Source organism: Pyrus communis, chromosome 3 (assembly GCF_963583255.1).
Source record: "Pyrus communis chromosome 3, drPyrComm1.1, whole genome shotgun sequence".
NCBI lineage: Eukaryota > Viridiplantae > Streptophyta > Magnoliopsida > Rosales > Rosaceae > Pyrus > Pyrus communis.
In genome coordinates, this window is record NC_084805.1 from 2,862,648 (window position 1) to 2,884,299 (window position 21,652).

Consider the following 21,652-nt stretch of genomic DNA (forward strand, 5'->3'; position numbering starts at 1 on the left):
ACTACGTTTAACAAGTACGCTTATTACAATAAAGAGGATATATCATATAACATGTATGTTCACTAATTTTTATCAGCCCTAAAATCTTATTGAGCCTAAATTGAATAATTCTATTTTGTGTGGAGATCAAATTCTCAGTTTCAAACAATAGAAAAGAAAAAGGGTAATGATTTTCACACCCGTTTTCTGCGTATACACTCATTTTCTTTTGTTTTGTTATGAATTTTTCAATGATTCTTCGTTGATTTATTCGATCTTTACTAAAGTGAGAGCGTAAGAGGAGTGCAAGAAAAGAAAATGGAGTATGAAAATCGATTAAGAGAAAATCTGTCGCATATGGCAAACAAAATCAGAAACATGGGAGGCTAGGAAGGAAAAATGGAAAGCAGATGCCCCACAACTTGCATTAGAACTATGCCCTTAGGCTGAATTGCAGTGTAAAAGCAGAGACAGAGAAACAGGGCATGCTTCCCCACAACTTGCACTAGAACTATGCCCTTAGGCTGAATTGCAGCGTAAAAGCAGAGACAGAGAAACAGGGCATGCTTCCCCACATGCTTAAGCAGACACAAGATTTGTCCCCCATGCCTCTATTTTCTTCCACTTTGTTTTCGTCCATGCCGTTTTGAATATTCTTAATATGGATATTGTTGTTCACACGTTCATTTTTTATTTTCTATACACCCTTATTAATTATGTGGTCATTGATGTTCTTCAATTGATTTGATCCGATAGCCAAAAATTGAGAGATGTGTGAGAAGCAAAAATAAGTGTGGATAGCGCTACCCTTTTCATATATAATGATAATTTACATTGAGCGAGAAATTAGTATAATTTCACACAATACGCTAATTATAATAATTTGGTATCGAATTCGTCATCTACAAAAATTGTAACTTAAAATATCTCACTTAAAAATAGAGAAAATACCGCTAAATTGGGACAGTACTAGTGGATGCTATTTTAAAGATGGATGGTTCAAAAGCAGAATAGTCAATATGATAATCAAACTCTCACCTTTCATTGTTTAGTTAGACTTGTCTTTGATGGTCTTCTAAGTCAAATCTTCTCAATCCGGATATTATGGCCAAAAATACAACCCAGAAAAGAAAGGTGGATGCACAGCAGATTTAATGTGTGTGTGCCTCCATGTTTTCATCCTTGTATTCTTGAACACAGCTTCTGTTTTGCCGTTGGGCACAGAAACAAAACCGTCGAGTTTGGAACACGAGGATCTGATTGACTGGATAACTCGCTATATTAATAGTGTGCTGATGAAATAAAGACCGACTTTGAAATTTTTTGAGAGTAGATGGATTAGTCATTAATGAAACATTATTCCTTCTAATTCCACAAGATAGTTGGATATTAATTAATCTGTCTAATTTCTTCAAATGGGTACGAGCGTAATAACAATTGACAAACTCGTTACACCAACTTTTGGTCATTTGGGTTGAAATAGGTCCGAAAGTGGTCCAAACTAAAAACAAATGAAACACTGACGCATCAATTAGTGTATCTAGCGCTACAATTATTCATGCACCCAAGGTCTTACATTTGATTGAATCTATAAGATATTGAGAAAAATATTTGAGCAAGTGCAGTGCATGCAGCAAACCACAAACACAGTATATATATCAATACTAATATCTGAAAGGTATTACAAAGTGGTACCACCACAAGAACTACAGATAACATGCTCGGTCTAGTGTTTCAAAAGAATCCACCTGAGAAGTTTTCATCAGCTCGAGTCCAACCTCATGGCCAAAGGACCACCAGAGAAGCAAGAGCAGTACCTACCACAAACAATGCAAGACTTCAATTGTCGACCGCATTATCTGTTTCGTTCCTTTTTCTCAAAATGTTGCACAAGAAATGCAGATAACATGGTGCGTCCACTCTTCCAAAAAGATCATGCTGTGAGGTGTCCATCAACTCAACTCAACTCAAGCCTCGTGCCATGTCTGAACTGATCAGGGCATCAAATCCATCATTTAGATTCATCACCACAAGTAGGATACAATGCTAAATTTATCATTTGAGTTAAATAGCTAATGCTCAGCGCACACATCGCTAATAGTATCTACAAGATAAAAACAAACAATTACAGCAGAGCCACCGCCCCAAGGGTTCTCCTTCCGTTTAAAGCTTCATTTTCAATAAACCAACAAGGAAGATAAAGAAATATCTATACTTAGGGCATGGAAAGACAATGGCACACCCAAAATCGTCAAGGTGGAGGAGTAAGGGTACATTCAAATTTTGGTGCCTCCAAAAATTGGGAGGCCACCATACAGTAGTTCCAAGGACTAATTTAGATATCCCCCCATTCCCACCACATGAGAAACTATGTCCTCTTCTGGAAATTGATTTCTTTGACATACCTGTTCCCAATTGCTCTCTTTCTCCACCTTGTTTTGGTCTCTTCTATTCTACATTGTGGGTCCTAACTTCTGAAAGCAAAGGACAATAGAAAGTCCGACATCAGTGAGGATAATAGATGAAAGGAGAGAATATAGATTCCATAAGAGAAGAAGAAAAGTATATGGGTGGGTGAGTGAGAGAGGGAGAGAGACAGAACGCATAAACTCTATCTACATGCTCAAACAAAATGCTTGAAGTCTGAAAACCTATCAAAATAAGGCCCATAGACATTGCCAAATGAACAAAGAACCTGAAATTAATCAAATACTTCAACAATAAGTGAGAAAGAATAAATAAGTTTTAAATCCTACTAAAGTAAAATCCTCAGCTTGGCGGGCCCAAAATAACTCCAAATCTCATTAATGCATTGTCACGTTCGAATCACAAAATGATTTTAGTAAAATGATAATCAACCATTTAAGCTCTTGGATCGTCAATTACCGAGCAGGAAAGTTCAAATTTCACCAAACTACCAAGCAAACAGGTTTGTTGTTCTTAAAATTAGACCTATCTGTGTTTGTGTATTTTTCTTTTTGGTAATAGAGTTAACTTCCTTCTTTATAAATTTCTCAAATTTTGTCAAGACGAGACTTTATTTCTTCTCCATTTGCATGGCAATCAATCAGAGGTTAGTATAAGTAACAGCAGTGCATAGAGCAGAATTCTAATCTTAGGATGAGGGTGCTTTTTTTCTCGAGTTCTTTCATACTTGGCTACTATGATGGAGTAGGATAAGAATCTGCAAGGATTTGGCTCCCTCAGAAGCCCTGAATATGAGCTAATAAACAATATGTTTGGATGAGGGATGTAAGTACCAAGAGATTTGGGCTAAAAATAGTTAGAAATGATTACAAAAAGGTGGAGGGATTTGAAATGAGTGGATACAATGCATTAAGTAAATGACTACTTGAAAGGAGTAATTTGTAAATCTTATGTCTTTGCAATGATCATGTGCTGCATTTCTAATCTCTCCATCTAATCTTTTGTAGTCCATTTATAACTATATTTAGCCCAAAAACCTTGGTACTTGCAAATCCCTTACCCAAACATAGTCTTAGAGTCTTAGACAATTGTCCACACACTCCGGTACCATGTGAAGATTGACTATAAACGGTTCACTTCCCAGATTGGCCAAGGCAATGGCTCCATTAAGAAGAAAGAAAATAAACAAATCTTTTATTTGTGGCTTGTTCTTTCCCCCTATTTCTTTTGGCCTGATTTGCGCACTCATTAGGCGACTAATTTTCTACATCTTTTTTCATTCTCTTCCTGTTGCATTACTTATCTCTTATACAAGATCCGTCTGACTTGTTAATTTTATCGGGCATTTGATCGACAGAAACTAATATTGCCTACGGGCGGATCTCACTACAAGGTAAGATCGCATTACAACTCTATTTTTTAGGGGTCAAAATCTCGCACAACTTAAATCCCAAAATCAAGTAAGAATTGTATCACAAAAACATATATAAAAAAAAAAGGAAAGATATAACTATAGGCATTGTTGTATAAGAATTCAAGAAATTTAACAGACCGCAGGACGGTTCGCAGGAATGCAATTCAGAGCATAAACTACGAAGTACGCCAATTTCCACTTTATTCAAATATTCATCCCTAATTTCTACTGCCACTAATTCTTTGCCTAAATATTCCTAAAAGGGAATAAAATGAGAAAAACCTAAATCAAATCATTACCGAAAATTCATCGAAATAAGACGAAAAGGGAAAAACCCCAAATCCACCAACCTTAATTTCACTCATTCAGCTGTTGAAGCTCAGCCTTGAGCTGCTCAATCTTGAGCCCCATCGACCTCTGCAACGCCGCCTTATTGCTCTCCGGCACCTTAGCCAATAGACCTTCATACAATTCCAGCACTTCCTTCACAGAATCTCTAGCGCACTCGGCCTCTTCGTCAAAGTAAACAGTTTCTTTGGACTCCATGGCCATCTCTATCTCCTCCCTCGCCTCTGCAAACTTGAGGTTGATCGTGTCCACCAATTGGTTCTGATCGAACTCCTCCGGCCCGCCGCTGAATTGCCTCACATTCCGGCGAGCTACGAACTGGGTCGGTGAGTTCGAGAGAGCTGGATGGAGAAAATGGTGGGGAGTTGTTGTGGGTTTGTTGAGAAGAATCTCGGGTTCCGGCAATGGAGCCGAGTCGGAAACTCGCCAAGTAGGACTCGTCGAGAGCGAGTTGAGGGAGAAGAGCTTCGGAGAAGGGTGGAAAGAGTGCTGGAAGAGCCATTTGCAAAGCGCAATTTGTGAACGTTGATGATTCATTGTTGCTCTCCCGACTTGCAGAACAGAAACAGAAACTGTTACAAGAACAATTAAAACCCCTCACGCTCATAACTAAGAAAATGCTTGGTGCTCCGGAATACCCTAAACCCTACACTGTTTTAATATCAGATCTAAATTTTTGTATTGTTAAATTTTAACGGTTAAAACCTTCGAAGTATCGCTACTTAGTTCGAAGCACTCAATCATTTCCCTTCTTTTATGAAAATTTGATGAAAGGCCCAGCTACGAGGTTACAATAGTTTGAAAATCATACTCTACTGTTCTCTTCCACCAAATCTACTCCATCAATCAATCTGGATTCTTGAAATTTGATCAAACGGCTACAAACAGGAGACTTTTTTAAAAGTTATAATAACTTTAGCCTTTAGATCAAATTTCAAGGGTCCGGATTAGGTGATTGGGTGGATTTGGTGGAAGGGATTCGGAGATGATCCCTTTGCCAATAGTATGTACCATTCAAAATTTGTTCTCGTTATAAAGATTTATTATATTTCTATATGTAATATTTTATCGAGTTTTGAATCGCTCGGTGATATGTACTATGGAAGAAAAATTAGAAACCTTTAGTAAAATTTGTTACTAGTGGTGGGTCCTAGTTGTTAATGTTACCAAGGCTTATTAGTTGAAATGTCCTTTAAAACCGTCATTGAGTCTCAGTTTACCCCTTGAAACTAGTTTTGTCTCATTTTGCCCCCTGAAACTGACATTTTCAACTCTTTTATCTCACTTTACCCACTTCCGTTAATGGATTGTTAAATTTAAGGGTATTTTAGATATTTTAGTTTTTACACATTTATTTACCTTTAGCCTACACACACTAAACAAGCCTCATTTTTATTTTTGACAACTCTAATTCAAATGCATAAATTTAGGGCATTTTTAAAAATAAATTATTCAATCAATAGAAAAATTCCGAGTAACAAAATCATTGTATCAACCAAAATAAAAGTTATATTTGTTCGTAGAGTCATTTCACTTGCAAGACATACATGTATTGGCTCGAAACTTTGTAATTGAACAATATTTATTACAACAATAAAATCATTATACCATTAAGCTATCCTACCCAAAATACTTCCCAAACCAAAAAAAATCATTTAAAGCAAATGTGCAGAGCTTGAACAAGCTCATGCCTAGTGGAATCGGTGCTCAACGATGTAAATTTTTTGTTTCAAACTGTGCACATTTGCTTTAAATGATTTTTTTTTTTTTTGTTTGGAAAGTATTTTGGATAGGATAGCTTAATGGTATAATGATTTTGTTGTAATGAATATTTTTCAATTGCAAAGTTTCGAGGCAATACATGGATGTTTTGCAAGTGAAATGATTCTATGAACAAATGTAACCCTTATTTTGGTTGATACACTGATTTTGTTTATCGGAATTTTTCTATTGATTGAATAATTTATTTTAAAAATGCCCAAATTTTATGAGTTTGAATTAGAGTTGTCAAAAAAAAAATTGAGACTTGTTTAGTGTGTAGGCTAGAGGTAAATAAATGTGTTAAAATTGAAATGTCTAAAATATCCTTAAATTTAACAGTCCATTAGTGAAATGAGTAAAGTGAGACAAAAGAGTTGAAAATATCAATTTCAGGGGGCAAAGTGAGACAAAATCAGTTTCAGGAGGTAAACTGGTACTCAATGGCAGTTTCAGGGGACATTTCGACAAATAAGCCATGTTACCAATTGTTGTTTTAGACTAGACTAGTTTCAGACACTAAGTTGAATTGGCTCGGCTTGGATTAAGCCTTATAAGACCAAACGATAAGATGACTAAACAATTTCAAGTTCATTTAATTTTCTCAAAAATGGTCTTTAAAGATTGACATAAAAAATAACCGATTGTGAAAATTTCCAATATAAAATTTAGAGTCGAGATCAATTGGAAATTTCGCTAGCATTTCCCCTTAATATATTAATTGACCTGTAGCTTGTATTAAATCCTATGGTTATAAGTATACATGGTGATTGTATTAAACCCTAGGCCCTAACCCTAAACATTAAATACATATAAATATCGTAGCCAAATCTTAAAATTAAAATTACCAAAACAAAAAAGTTTAGTAGATGAGTTTGTTACCTAAACTCACCAAAATATCAACGAACAATGGAGGTCAAAAGATTACCAAAACCACACAACATATAAACCCTAACAAATCCTCCAATTTCAACTACTCTACTCCTCTCCTATTGCTCTATATAAAACTTTGAGACAATAGCAACTCCAAACCCAAATTCCATCCTCAACTTCAACATGGCTCGCAAGCTTCTTTCGGCACTCTCCCTACCGACCACATTTCAAGCCGGTCTGGCAGCAATGACCCTCGCATTTTGTGCCGTGGCGTTGCTCATGTGTGCCTCTCATTTGCGTAGATGGCGCCGCCAGTGGAATGCTTGCACAGACTTCTTGGACGATGGTCCTGTTGTCCAAGAAGTGATGAGCGGGAAGAAGACTCGGTCTGGCAGAAGAACATACTCACGGGTGGAAAGTGCCAGCTACCAGATTTTTTGGGCTTCATAATCTACGACGCTGAGGGCAACATCGTCAAGCCTGACAAGACTCCTCGTTTAACCTGGAGGTAAACAAGGCTTCCAAAACCTCCGGCGTCATCAATACCTCCTTTTTTCTTTTCTTTCCTTGTCCTTCAAACCAGTGATATCGATGTATTACGTGACAACTTATAACACAATTCAGTATTTAACCTAATGGGCGATTTTCAGGGATTCTGGCCTGCTCTTGATATCGAGAACCACGGCAAGACTGCCAACATTTTTTTTGGCAAAGAACATTCAAGACTTAAATATTACAAGATAGTTTATATCTAAAACTTTGTCTACCATCAGCTCGACGCCAACGATTCTTTCTTATTAGACCAAGAAGCCCGACCCCTAAACCCAACCACACTCAACTTTGAGGGCGTTGATTTAACCGTACTGGATCTTCTGCCTTCTGGTTGCCTCTTCTCACTAAAAGAGGCTTTTCTAGAGCTGTTTGCACTGGAAGGAGCCTTTCTCAAGTTGCTAGCACTGGAAGGAGCTCTTTTCAAGCTGCTTGCTCTGGAAGGTTTTACTGACTTCGATGACTGGAAAGATGGTTTTGCAGATTTTGCAGGAGCAAATGCTGGCCTGCTCTTGTTTTTCTAATTTGAGACTCTCACCAGTTTTACATTCTTTCCATTCTGCGGAGTAATTCGCGAACGGGCAATGTCCCTCTTGACGCTGTCTACGCTGAGAGATTCTAAGCGTTCATTCTTCTTTATTGCTTCCTCAATTTGGTTCGCTAACATGAGGTTCTTCTAAGCAACCAAACTCGTCACTTTCCCTGCATTACAAGAATTATTTGATTTTGAGATTATTACACTTAAGTCTAAAGCATGAAGTGTAACCAAACAAAGAAAATAAAAAATAGATTGTCACAAAGTATGAGAATTGCTCCAACGTATATTCAATCTTTGAGAGATACAGATACAGAAAGTCCTGTGGCCTTTCGGAAAGGGGAGCACTCGAGAATTTACACAAGACGTGTGGTTTCTTATTCCTTTCCTTTTCCTCTTTGTTGTATTATGTAAATGAAAACTAATCTTACAATGGAATACTGTCAATAATTTCCTTGTTTTATTTATTCAATATCATGTTAAAATTCCTCATCTTCGATTGATTCAAAATTTTGTGGATGAAGTTGGTAGATTCAAGCATAAATAGGAAAAAAGACTCACCTAAGTGTGGTAGAGATGTGCATTCCTTGTAGTTCTAAAAAGGAAACTAAATAAAAATGCAAACAGAAAATGAATGTGTACCTTGTGCACCCATACGAGCAGTTCTTCCAGTACGATGAAGGTAGTCAATCTAACGGTCAAATAAGGGTGAAGGTTAGATTCCAAAAAAGAAAAAGGAAAGATATAGAAGTCCTACATACGATAGCACATTATTTAACATTGAAACGCAGAGCAGATATCTGATGCTTAAAGAGTTCAAGGGAAAATCAAACATTATAACATGGTCTACATCCAAGTCCAGTCCCCTTGCAGCCAGGTCTGTGCATACCAATGTAGGGCAATCTCCATCGTTGTTCTTAAACTTTTTGAGGTTTTCAACCCTGTATGAGTTGTTAGAAGAAAGCCGTCAGGCTAAGCACTAATACTGAACACTAGTGATGTACATTAATTTTAAGTGTGTGTATGAAATTGTATGCACTTGTGTGTCTGGGCCACACATTCAGGCAAGAAGCAAACTAATCAATGTTCCAGATTCACAGTACGCTACGTTTCCAAACTGTATAGCATGAAAACAGATTTTTTTAGATGTGTATAGATGCTTTTAACATAAAAAGGGGAATGAAAGGAAGAAAACAAGAGAAAAATGAAACCAAAATTCATACAGCTTAAACTTTGGCTTTGTATTGATAAAAACAACCAAACTCTACTCAAACAAAACAAAAGCAACAGATAAAAAATCATGCTTGTAGCATGAACAGAGAAAAAAAAAAAATAAAACAACAACAACAGTATGGACTCTTTCTAAAGTGAAAATAACAATACAAGTACAAGGTTATTATGAGAGAGAGAGAGAGAGAGAGAGAGAGAGAGAGAGTACTTTTTAGTGTCTCAACTTTGTTCTGCTGGCACCTCACCATGATAATTGACAGTAGAGATCTGATTTTCATTGAGAAAGTGATCCACAGCACGGCTGGAACTTAATGTGTTACAGAACACCATTATTCCATTTCCCTTTGCTAAACTTGGCTCCAGAACCTGCATTTACCACAAAATCCACATAAGTATTTTATTGTTAGACCACTGCAATATCGAACCATGATCTATTCATGTAGAAAACCTTCATCAGTAAGCCAAGATGAAATGCATAAAAACCAATAGTGATAAAATAACTTCCTGCATTTTTATCACCAATGGTCCCTGCCCAAACTCCTCATTTAGTCCCTATTCTTTCACTCCCACACACAACTTCCCCCTCTTTCTCTCCTCAATACCCCCACAGTACCCTCGGTCGCCACAATTCCCTGATTCGTTTCAGTTACACCATGCGTTTAGCAACCACTTCAGCTAGATTAACTTTATGGCCACCGTACATGTAGGCATCATGAGACACAACTACTACTTGATAAGTAAAGCGCTCAAAGAAAATGGGTATCACAGAATTAGACCTGTAGAAGTGACTCCAGCTTGTTCTCAGCACCTGAAATTTTAACAAAATCATGACGTGCAGGTGCAATCTTTTTATGCAGTGAGGATGTGCACAAGTGTAATATTCCTTGGAACTCCTCATCAATCAGGTTTTGCACTGCCTGAAAAATATCATAAGGGTCAAGTGACTGACTTCATAGAAGACACAATTTGTGCACAAGATATTATCCAGATTACAATTGTCAAAGGTATATAACATTGTCATAAGCGATCGTCTGAAAAATTCCAACAGCTCAACTAAGAGATACGTTCAGAGGATAACTCTATTACTATATGTCATAGGAGTGTAAATAAGCCAATTCGAGCCGAATATCAAGATGTTCAGCCTGAGTTTGAATAATTTTTCAAAGGTTTTAGCTCGGCTTGGCTCAGCTCATTGGTTGGCTTGGCCCATTCCTATACCTGGCCCTTATTTGGTAGCATGATAAAGTAAAATTACATGGTTAAACTTGGTCCTGTAAGAATAAATTAATAGGTATTGAAACCCAAAAATATCAGAAAGAAATACAAATATAGCTGTAGAGTGATGTCAGTATACGAACTGGATTTCATTTTTCATGAAATACTTTTATATTTTTATGAGAAAAATATAAACAAGCCAAATAAGCTTTTCAACGATACAAAGAGTTCCTTAGTGACAATGGGGAAGGAACAATTCACTTTCAATTGGAGTCTATTTTTTCCTACTTATAAATTTAGCTTCTTGTTAAATAAAATGAAATGCAAGTAACCGGACCTTTGTCATTGTTGCTGAGACCAAAACAGTTTGGAACCCTTGCCCTCCGGGTTTCGATGCACGATGTTTTAATGGGACAAGAAACTTGCGAATGTCTGGACCAAAGCCACGATCAAACATGGTATCTGCCTCATCCAATACCTGATAAGCGATTACCAACATCACAAAGTGCACCAACAACTTACTAGGGTATGTTTTTCTTCATCAAAGATAACAATTTAAAATGACCATATTATCTACCAACACTCTAATAGAAAAAACTAAATAAACGAATAAACATACCACATATTTGATGTCACCGTAAACCAAGTTGCCATCCTCAATATGTTGGAGAACCCTGCCAGGGGTACCAACTACCATTTCAATTGGGTTATTCAATGAATCCTCCTGGGGTCTCAACCGACCACCGCCACTTACCATAGTAGACCTGAATCTTGCATGGTGGCTGACAAACTTGGAAACACGAAAAACCTACAAAACAGACCAGATGTCAATAGAATATGCATAGTCCACAGGTGGTGGTTCTAAATTCTGAATAACAATGTATAAGAACCTGCTCAGACAGCTCCCTTGTGGGGCATAGCACAACAGCTCTAGGATGCCTGGGTTTCATTTGAATACCACCTTCAGCCTCATCCTTTCTCAACAGCTACAAAATTCCCAGAGTATCAGCACTCCTCTGATTAATTCTAATTACAACACAGGCAAGAGTAGGCAACGTCAACATAACGCATCACACTCGCTCACGATTTCCATTTTGTCCTTGATAAATAGCTTAATCTATTAGAATTTGTTTGAGTTGCTTCTAAAAATTGCTGAAAATACAAGCAGGTAGAATCTAAGCAACCTAAAGAATCACAATCCAACCTGATACGTAAGGTGGCTCCTAAGATAACACATGTAAATTACAGCTTACATGGTGAGAAAACACAATCGAAATAAAGTTTGAACACAACTAATCATTCCAGCGCTTTACTACAACTTCAACAAACCCACATAGCAAAAAGTAATCGAAAAACAATTCCATTTGAATCTTGAAAGAAGCAGCAAAGAAAAAGTACCTGGGCAAGAGGCAACATGTAAGCCAGAGTCTTGCCAGAGCCAGTGTGAGAACCCAAGACCACAGTCTTCCCTTCCAACACCGCCGGAATCCCAATGCTCTGAATTTCAGTGGGAACCTCAATTCCCATCTCTCTCACCGCCGCAATGACCTCCTCGCTCACACCCAACTCCCCAAAACTCCCAACCTCCCTCTTCTTCCTGTTCTCCGACCTCCCCAACCACTCATCGCTCTGCCTCTGGGCATCCCCAATTGAATTTCCGCCGTCGGTTTTGGCTTGTGGCTTGGCATTGCTCTTGAGGTGCCTCAGCCGCAGCCTCTCGAGAAGCAACGAGTGCGCTTCAACGGTTGGTTCACTTCGTCATCAAAATCAACCGTGCCGGCGGGGCTGGTGGTGGTGGTTGTGGCTGTGGAGGTGCAAAGAGGCCTAAACCCTGGTGGGTTTGATGAGAGAGAAGCGTTTGGAGGCAGGGAGACGTGATAAGGCGAAAAGGTTTGAGGAGAGAGAGAAAGTGAGGAGAGTTCTTGAAACTCCTCCCATGGCGTTTTCCTTGCAATGCAAATTTTGGTTATGGTTCTCTTAGAAATGATGGGTAACTATCAACTATGCCACAAAACCTTCTCATGGTCGCCTGACAAGATAAACCCCGAAACCAGATGGAGCGGGTTGGAAGGTGTCCAAGGTGAATCCGATTCGGCCTAATTTGGGTACGCAAGAATCCAACTCAAGCCAAGGTGAATCCGATTCAGCCTAATTCGGGCATATAATTGTCGATATTTAATTATTATGTCGTCTATATTTGATTAGTTAATATTATTTGAGGAACTGATTTATGATTATTTTAGTCAATTTTTCTTTTGGCGGCAACAGTCACAATTGGTCTCTAACCTTCCAATCAAAATGGTCTCTGGAATACCCTGAAAATGAGTCTTGCAAATCAATTTAGTTGTTCTGATAGCTTTTTGGTTTTTTTTGTTGGAGGAAATTTAAGTGGTCTACATGAGAACCACTTGTGTGTCATATCAGCACACTAACATAAAAGCTGACGGAATGACCAAATTGAGTTGCAAATCTATTTTCAGGAACCAAATTGATGGATTTCGATTGGAATGTTCAATTTCAGAGACTAAACATGATAAAAACCCTATAAAAATTTACCAAAAGCTTATTCACCTCCTGTACATAGCAAGGAAAATTAGTAGAATGAGATCGAAAATTTAACTGGCACGAACAGTTGAAGTCCCGTTTCAGAGTGCTTCTGTAGGAAGCAACTGCTCATAACCAGTGCAACACCGTGGTCCCGCCGTTGATAACTTGATGGGTATTAATAAGAACACAGAACAGTTTCGAGTAAAAATCAGTACTTCCTTCTGTAGGAAGCAGCCAACAGTTCCTAAGAAGAAAAGATGAAAACCGGCCTTCGCAGCACGATGCCACAGCATTAAAGGTTAGGAAGAAAAGGAAATGTCAGTGCAGAATTAATGGGTGCAAACGTATGTAGTCTAAAATGGTGAAATATATATTCCGTAAGCAGGTTCATGTACTTGAACCAGCAACACTTTGTTCAAACATCGTATATTCAGTAACCGTGTTCGCATATTTGAACCAGCTACACCTTGTTCAAATATCGAATGAAGTACATGCTCCAAAGTAACACCAATCATCTCCATATCTGATCACTTCCAAACACTAACAATAAATTACTTTCCTCGTCGTGGCAGCTAAAATCAAATCACTTATACAGCTCGGGCTTCAATACACCAATGTACGGCAAGTTCCTGTAACGTTCATCAAAGTCCATTCCATAGCCCACAACAAAGTAATCTGGACACTGCCGATATAAATAAACAGATAAGTTTGACAGCGTACAAGTCAATTTCCAAAGCCCAAAAAATACACAAGAAACAATACAAAAGCTCATCTGCAATACTCAGGCATTCAAGACCGACACTTGCAAAGAGCACATAACTTCAATTCAAGTTCATTTTCAGAACTTCTAAGAGTTCTACATAGGGAAATCAATAAGATGATTCCACAATATATAAATTCTCAGCCGTTAGATCATAGAATATCTCAGTCACCTCTACGTGATGAAAAGGATGAAAAACGTGTCGGATTCAAGTACTTAATTAGAGATATCCTACACACACAAAGGAAAGTTCTCATAAATTGGTAATGATTTTGTAACTTTTTTAAGCTAGAACTAATAAAGGCCGAATAGGGACGATCAACCCAACAAAGCATTATTATTATTATTTGTTTGTTTGTTGGTTTAGCATACAAAGTTGTGATTCTAATTAAATCGATAGCCCACACCCACTTTTTGTTTTGCGACTTTGAGATTTTGGAACAACTTGTTGAATAACGAAGGCAGATTAATAGCAAAAGAGTGAAGAGTGAAAGAGTCGATCATAGCTGCAAAAGACTCGAATAAAAAAACAAAGAAAGACTTTTCCTCTCCATTTCTATTAGGAATGTGAACATTTTCGCAGAAACGCATTAAGCAGTCCAAATAATTATCCATCAAAAAACCGAATCAATCAAGTATCGAAAGCAAGGGTTCCTCTTCAGAGTAACTTGTTTGCAACATTCAACTAAAGACTAAAAAGAGGAAAGAAGAAACGTATATAAACCTCGAAACCGCGGTAGAATTTCCCGTTGCTGAGAAGCTGAAAATGAACCTTCCGTCTCGATGGTTTATCCAGAAACGTGCAGACCGAGACAGACGAAGCGCCCTTCGATTCCATGTGTGCAATCAGACGCTCAATTGTGCTTCCTGTATCCACAATGTCCTCAACCTAAAACACACCAAACGGCGTCGCATTTAGGAACAACGTGCACAACTACAACTGTTAAGAGTCTTACAGAGAATAGGGTAAGGAAGGAGGGCGTACCAGGACGACGTGGCGGCCGGTGACGTCGACCTTCAAGTCCAAGGAAATCGTGGGGGCGCCATTGGACAGGGTCCCGGAGCCGTAGGATTCGGCGCGGATGAAGTCGACGGTGACGGGGAGGGGGATTTGGCGGGCCAAGTCGGCGAGGAAGAGAAAGGCGCCGGTGGCGACGCCTACGAGGGCAGGGGGTTGGGAGAGGGAGAAGTCGGCGGAGATTTGGGCGGCGAGGTCGGAAACACGGGCGGCGATTTGGTCGGGAGTCCAGAGGACCCTCTCTATGTGAGAGTCCAAGGACATGGTGGCGGCGTTTACTTTGAGGATTCCTTTCCAACTTTATTGGCACGCCTTCCAATACAAGTCGTTATATTTTTTTAAGCATTTAATCATTTGTATTTTTTGTGTAAAAATATTAATGTACTCTAAAAAAAATTAAAGAACTGTTATTAATGTTTTAAAGTTTTTATTCTACACTTTAAATAAGTGTATTTTCTTTCATTATAGAAAGTTGAGTCTGGCAAATGAAATTTTTAGAATGTTAATAACAATTCTCTTTAATTATTTGTATTATAATATTCAGTATGTTCGTACTCCCATTATACTAAAAGTTTCTAAATTTAAGGCTCGCCCCATGATAGAAAGTTATAAACTCTTTTGGTAGCTTCAATATGTGCACGAATAAATCTCAATTAGTTAAATTTCAATTATTCACTCGTAAAAAAAAAAAAAAAAACGTATGAAAGAATTTACTTTTTTAAGATCTGGTTGAGATTCTGGCTAAATCTTTTGCAACCAAAATTAAATAGGGCTTTTATGATCCTAATAAATGATTAATATGCATTTATTATCTTTGCTTAATTTTTTTATCATAAAATTAATATATGTCATGCGAGGCCATAGAAATTTCACATGGTGTAGAAGATTTAATCATGAAGCTCTTGTATAAAAAAACAAAAAGAAATTATGGTACCCCTCGTAAGTTGTAACCTGTACTTTCAGGATTGGGCCGGCCAGCCCGTTTTGGAGGTACTCTCCATATCAGCAACGAGAACCTTTTAAAAATAAAAAATAAACAAAATAATAAGAATTGGCCTCAAAACCCGATTTGAATCTCCAAAGTTTGCGGCCGAAACCCCACATCAAATCGCCTCCAAAAATTTCAGAAACATCAAAATCCCTCATCGACCGCAAGTAAGCTTTTACCACAATAGCATAAAGATCTTGAGACCTTATATAACAGCATAAATTCGAATATCGTGAATAGTTAATTTAACATTTAATTTAAAAAAATTTGTTTGAAAAAAAAAAAAAATTTCCACATCGACTTGTGGAATCCGAAATCAGAGAGATAAGAACATGCCCCCATATTCATCGCAGTTCAGTGCTGCCAATGCTCCACCGTACATACATACACACACACATATATATATATATTGTAATAATTTAATGAGCAAATGGTTTCGGATGAAATTGAATTTTTGCATATATGATTTATGAATAAGACTTACAAAATATATTTTTCGGATTGTTGAAGTTCGTTGTAAAATGGATCCCACAACCAATGCTGATTAAATTTGCAGGTGAAGCAGAGGAACAAAAGCAATAAATGGGCATACGTCGTCTTCAATCAGAAGCAGTTCATCCGCCAAATCTTTGCTCAAGGTCCCATGGAGAAAGGCCTCCGCCTCTTCGTCCAGTCATCCAACATGTCGCGCCAGTCCGCCCATCAAACCCAACACCAACAACAGAAGCAACAAGAACAAGATACCCTTGTTTCTTCCGATTGCTCGCAAGAGACCGCGAAGAAAGAACGAACTGATAGGACCCAGTACCTGGATTCCAAGGAAGGTAATTAGGGCGCCAACATGATGACAAAGACGAAGCAGGAAATGTGATGGGGAGATTGTAACGAGTTTTATCAGTTGATTGGTTTCGGTGCAGGTTATGGTTTTGAGCCTGGGATTGTAACTGAGTTTCCAGCGGAGTTGTGGAAGAAACCAAAGCTGAACAAATATGGTGTGGATGAGCCGCGTAATCACAAACCAGTTTTCTCTACGAGGAATTTGAACTAACATGTCATCTCCCTTCCACAAAGGAGTACCAGTGCGTAGGTAGAAGGATCATCCATCAGAGTATGATTAACTTGAATGCATTTGAATGGCAGACGCGGAGCAGGTCAAGTGCGAGCTGACAATCACGGAGGACAGTTCAAAGTACAAGGGCATTTTATAACGAGAGATGAGCAGGAACCGAGAAGAACATGTCAGGCTACAAAGGCTACACTACCATGTAAACCCAAGACGATGATGGCGATTATGGCTTGCGACACAATAGTAGGAGAAAATCTGCAGATAATGCTGGCCAATGCGGCAATGAAATCGACAAGACAACAACAAACTATGAGACCATAAGTGCAAACGATGAGACGTTGTCTCAAAACCCTGAGTTATGTCTTTGAATCACTTAAGACAATGTAAAAATGTCCAAGTAAAGGTTTACGACAACTTTCCGCTTTAATTCATTGGCAAATATCCCCTTTGCCTCTCAACAACAATAAAATGATCAAAACTAAAAAAAAAACGTAACAAATGATAAATAATATTGATAAAGATAGTGATAATAATCAAACTGATATCTTAAATTCAAAATTGTCAAAATAAGTCTAAGAAAAAATGAAGGACGCTGAACAAACTCCTAGCAACCTTAGGCCTTTCAATCCCTCAAGCCTAAAAAAATTAAGCATTTGAGTTGCCACGTAAATCCCGCAAAATAAACCAGATACCTATCGATACTCTTCGGAAAAAAAAAAATCCGACTACCAATGCAAAGTTAACATGGCCTTAGTACCCAAAAATGCAATGGAGGGAGATTCACTCATTCATCCAATGCACCAAGCTGATCAGTAACGTCAGACTTCGTTGCAGCTGTACGCAGAACATCCATTGCCTCAGCTACCTTGTTCTTCAAGGCATCTGGAGACTCGATCAGATGGAGAACTTCCGTCTGGTCCATCTCTAGCAACATCCCAGTCACCTTAGCCGTGTTCTCAGGCTCTATCCGCTCAACAAGTGGATATAGTTGTTCACCCAGCATCTGCAATTTTCAAACACAATAATAATTAGTGAGTCTAGAACAAAAACACAGATGGCACAAAACGCAACACAAGTTGAAGGAGTAATAACAAGAGGGTTAAAGAACATACCAAACGCTGATTCTCTGGGGTAGCAGAAGCTAAAGCAGAAGCAAGTGTTGATGTTGGCAACGGCCCAGAACGATGGATATCATTAGGAGACATAGGCAGCCCTGCACCATCAAGTGGCAAAGGCATCATTGGACCCACAAGACTTTGAGGAGCCAAAGATGGGTCCACTCCATTCCGTGCATTGCCCATGTATCTCAAGCCTTGATTGGAATTACGGTGCAGTAACTGAAATAATGGATGAGTAAGAAATTATCGAAGGTGAAAGAAAAAACTGACAATAGTGACTATTGAGCAGGTGATGTAGTAATATAATGCATCATGATCGATAATTAAATTACACAACCAGTTAGTGGTATCGAAATTTTGAGCAAATGAAAAGAAAACTGCTATGCCAAATCAGGAAACTATTGCACCTGCTGCTGCTGCACATGTTGGAAGTTCCCACCTCGCCGTACACCCATCCGCTGCCCAGGTTGACCTTGCCTCTGAAGTTGGTATGGCATAATGAAGTTTGGACCAACGCCCGGGCGCATGCCAGGCACTAGCTGCTGCTGGAAGCCATAACCAGCAGGCTGATGGGGTAGAATGCCAGAACCTTGACCAAAATACAGTTGTTGCGGGGCAAGTCTAGGTGCCCCAGGATGATATGCAGGAATTCCTGATGGCAATGGTGACATCCCACCTGGTGCTCGGATTTGGGTAAAACGTGCCTGAAAAAAATGATAAAGGTCACCTCTGTAATGTTTCTTTGGAATAATGGAAATGAGTAACAACTGAAGCTTCCGTTTATCACGAGAAGAAAAATAAAAAGAGAATCTGTGCAGACTAACCAATATCTGGGACCACCAAAGCTAATAGAAAATGAAAGTTGATGCTCAGATTATATATAAAAAATCAAGAACTGATGAAAAAAGCTAAAAATAAGATAGTAAAGTTTGTACTCCGCCCCTTACATTGGAGTTAATCAGCTTTAGAAAAGAAAACCAACTTTGTAAACTTAAATATAAAATACAATCAGACTCAAAATGTTTAAGCAGAGCCCCCTCCTAAAGTTGAGTATGACGAGCCCTCTGCAGATCCTTTCTATCATAAATGCAGAGAAATGCCATATATCAGAGGTATCAGAGGCATGTAAAATTACAACACTGAAAAATGAAATCAAAGCGAGCACACCATCTAGATCCATTTAGTAATAATTGGTTTCGTAAGATGCCTATATAATTCTTATCCTCAAATGAGAACCTACGAGTACAATTCTACATTACAAGAAGTTAAAGATTCCAAAACGACAAAAGGAGGATGCAATGAAGAAAACTACCTGTAATCGAGCCTTGCGCTCTTCTTTGCGTTGGGCCACGGCAACATACAAAGGCTTCCGTCCAATCATCTTGCCACTCATCTCGGCCAACTGAAGAAGAGAAAAAGGGAAGTTACTAACACAAAAACTGTTTTTTTTTTTTTTTTTTGGGGGGGGGGGGGGGTGTGTGTTGGGGAGTGGGGGAGGGAGGTGTGACAAAAGGTGAATTGCAGGATGTGCCAAGAATTCAGCATATAATAAAAAGCTTACGGCTTTATTGGCTTCTTCCGGAGTAGAAAATGCAACAAATCCAGAACCCTTGCTCACCCCTTGATGATCAAGCATGACCTTGAAAATAAAGAAAATTAACATTTTTTTTTTAATATATTACTTTTTAGGAGAGCTTCGGAATAATAAGTAAAGCTAACCTTTCGAAAAGGACCTACAAAGGAGACATAATCAGGAAAGACAAACCAGTAGTACAGTTGAAATAAGATATACCTTGCATGATGTTATTGTTCCAAATTCAGAAAATAGCTCCTTTAGTTTTTCATCATTTACTGTGTCATCAAGATTTTTGAGATATAAATTAGCACCTTGTAGCTTCTCAAATCTACTGAGTCTTTCCTGTTCAAACTTAGCTCTCAACTCCATCTCCCTCTCGGATTTCCTTTGAGCCCTCCCGACAAACAAAACCTTGTCACCACTAACGGTGCTCCCATTCAACTTCTCAATTGCAGCAGCAGCTTCTTCTGGCTTCTCAAAGTTAACAAAACCAAAACATCTAGACTTTCCAGAACCATCCCTCATAACAACCGCACTAGTAATGTTACCATGCTCACCAAAAGTTTTCTTAAGGTCTTCATCTGTAGTTGTCTCTGACAAATTCTTCACATAAACATTAGTGAAATGTGGTGATCCATTTTGCCCATTCCTTTCCTGGCCTCGTTGAAACAATCCAACATAAACCAGTTTTCCATTTATCAGCATTTTGTTCAGCTTCTTGATTGCCTCCTGCGCAGATTCCTCATTGTCATACTGTACGAACCCATACCCTTTCGATTGACCGTTGCCATCAAGTGCAACCTTGCAAGAAAGTACGTTGCCAAAGGTTGAAAAAGTGTCCAACAACGCCTTATGATCAATACTTTTGTCCAGGTTCTTAATGAACACATTGGCCTTTCCGCTCTTCCGAATGCTTGGATCACGATGAGAGTACATAATCCTGATGGGTTTCCCATTGATAGGAGTAAAATTCAAAACCTCCAGGGCATTAGCGGCTGCAAGTTACACGGCAAAAAATTACAGAAATCAATTCCTAGTAAACAAAATTTACTTTTTTCCAAATGACGGAGACGGAGGGGTAATAAAATATTCAGTAGTTTAATTTATCCTATACAAGTCTACAACTTCATCCACAAAACACAAACAAAAGATTAAACAATCTGTTTGCATTTTTTAATGACAAACACAGACAATAAACAATGCGATCACAGAATCTTCCAACAAATTCGCAAAACAAATATCATTTTATTATACAAACGAAACAAAATCCGATAAGACAACAATAACAGAAACAAAATTCAAATTAGTAAACAAATGAGATTCACGGAACACTAAAACAACAAAATTAAAAAAACAGAAGACAGACATTGTGTATTGAATCAAACAGGCAAACGCAGAGACAGATTACGAGAATGCGAAAAGAACGGACCGTGCTGAGGATCGCCGTAATTAACGTAGGCATAGCCGAGGGATTGCATTCGGCTCTGATCCCGACAGACCCGAATCGAAACGATCTGCCCCATTTGGTTGAACAGATCGTACAGCTGCGCTTCGTTCACACTCGGGTCCAGATCGCCCACGTACAGCGACACGTTCCCGAAAACCGATGGAGCCGCAACAGGCGGCGCCTGTTGAGCGGCCGGAGACATTGGTTGAGCCATCGGACCCGATACCGCCGCCGCCATTGCAGAAGAAAATCGAATAAATAATCAAATAAATAGGGAAAAATGGGAAATCAGGGGTTAGGGTTCGCGGAGAATTCTTTGAATTTTGAGTGATGAGTAGGGTTTCACTTGCTCTATAAATGGAATGAATTTTATTTTTTGGGAAAAAATGAAACGGAGATTTTATTTTCGGGGGATTTTTTTTATTTTTTTATTTTGTTCTTCTCTGGAGGAAGGGGCGAGAGAGGAGTGAGAGAGGGTGGAAAGCAGAGACGAAGAGTGGTATATATACGGAGAGAGCGAATCGAAGCGGTGCGTTGGGACTTCGTAACGATTAAGGTAGGGAAAGCGCGCGTGCGGTAGATGACGTGGCATTCTATGTGAGATGCGGTCGCGCTTTTTATTTGCTTTACGGCAGTTGGTGCTGGCCCACTTTGTTGGTTACGGTTGGCCAGGGCTTTTGGACACGTCTCTTTAATTTTCCGAACGTGCCTTTTTGTATATTTCATCATGGAAAATATTGGCGTTGACAAAAAAAAAAAAAAAAAAAAAAATCATGGATAATTGGTTGGTCAATGCCCAATATA

The 21,652-nt window shown here is 38.7% G+C and overlaps 4 protein-coding genes and 1 pseudogene across 4 annotated transcripts; 1 reads left to right on the forward strand and 4 right to left on the reverse strand.

Annotated features, from left to right (window-relative positions):
• Positions 1 to 1,529: 1,529 nt before the first annotated feature.
• Positions 1,530 to 4,752, reverse strand: LOC137727262 (embryogenesis-like protein). The gene is made up of 3 exons (XM_068466112.1): positions 4,171 to 4,752; positions 2,385 to 2,453; positions 1,530 to 1,969 (listed from the first exon to the last, which is right to left on the reverse strand). Exon 1 carries the CDS (start codon positions 4,703 to 4,705, stop codon positions 4,178 to 4,180), a length of 528 nt encoding a protein of 175 aa, XP_068322213.1. The 5' UTR covers positions 4,706 to 4,752; the 3' UTR covers positions 1,530 to 1,969; positions 2,385 to 2,453; positions 4,171 to 4,177.
• Positions 4,753 to 6,870: 2,118 nt separating this feature from the next.
• LOC137730128 (DEAD-box ATP-dependent RNA helicase 39-like) lies at positions 6,871 to 12,393 on the reverse strand (annotated as a pseudogene).
• An 831-nt stretch (positions 12,394 to 13,224) lies between these two features.
• Positions 13,225 to 14,966, reverse strand: LOC137729361 (uncharacterized). The gene is made up of 3 exons (XM_068468296.1): positions 14,621 to 14,966; positions 14,360 to 14,524; positions 13,225 to 13,557 (listed from the first exon to the last, which is right to left on the reverse strand). Exons 1-3 carry the CDS (start codon positions 14,915 to 14,917, stop codon positions 13,459 to 13,461), a joined length of 561 nt encoding a protein of 186 aa, XP_068324397.1. The 5' UTR covers positions 14,918 to 14,966; the 3' UTR covers positions 13,225 to 13,458.
• Positions 14,967 to 15,580: 614 nt separating this feature from the next.
• Positions 15,581 to 16,849, forward strand: LOC137727655 (uncharacterized). Its single transcript, XM_068466479.1, has 4 exons — positions 15,581 to 15,643; positions 16,198 to 16,465; positions 16,559 to 16,648; positions 16,782 to 16,849. The coding sequence occupies exons 1-4, from the start codon at positions 15,581 to 15,583 to the stop codon at positions 16,847 to 16,849; spliced, it is 489 nt and encodes a 162-aa protein (XP_068322580.1).
• A 406-nt stretch (positions 16,850 to 17,255) lies between these two features.
• Positions 17,256 to 21,285, reverse strand: LOC137729362 (polyadenylate-binding protein 3-like). Its single transcript, XM_068468297.1, has 7 exons — positions 20,831 to 21,285; positions 19,618 to 20,396; positions 19,387 to 19,464; positions 19,138 to 19,227; positions 18,233 to 18,529; positions 17,820 to 18,044; positions 17,256 to 17,710 (listed from the first exon to the last, which is right to left on the reverse strand). The coding sequence occupies exons 1-7, from the start codon at positions 21,084 to 21,086 to the stop codon at positions 17,492 to 17,494; spliced, it is 1,944 nt and encodes a 647-aa protein (XP_068324398.1). The 5' UTR covers positions 21,087 to 21,285; the 3' UTR covers positions 17,256 to 17,491.
• Between the last annotated feature and the right edge of the window lie 367 nt (positions 21,286 to 21,652).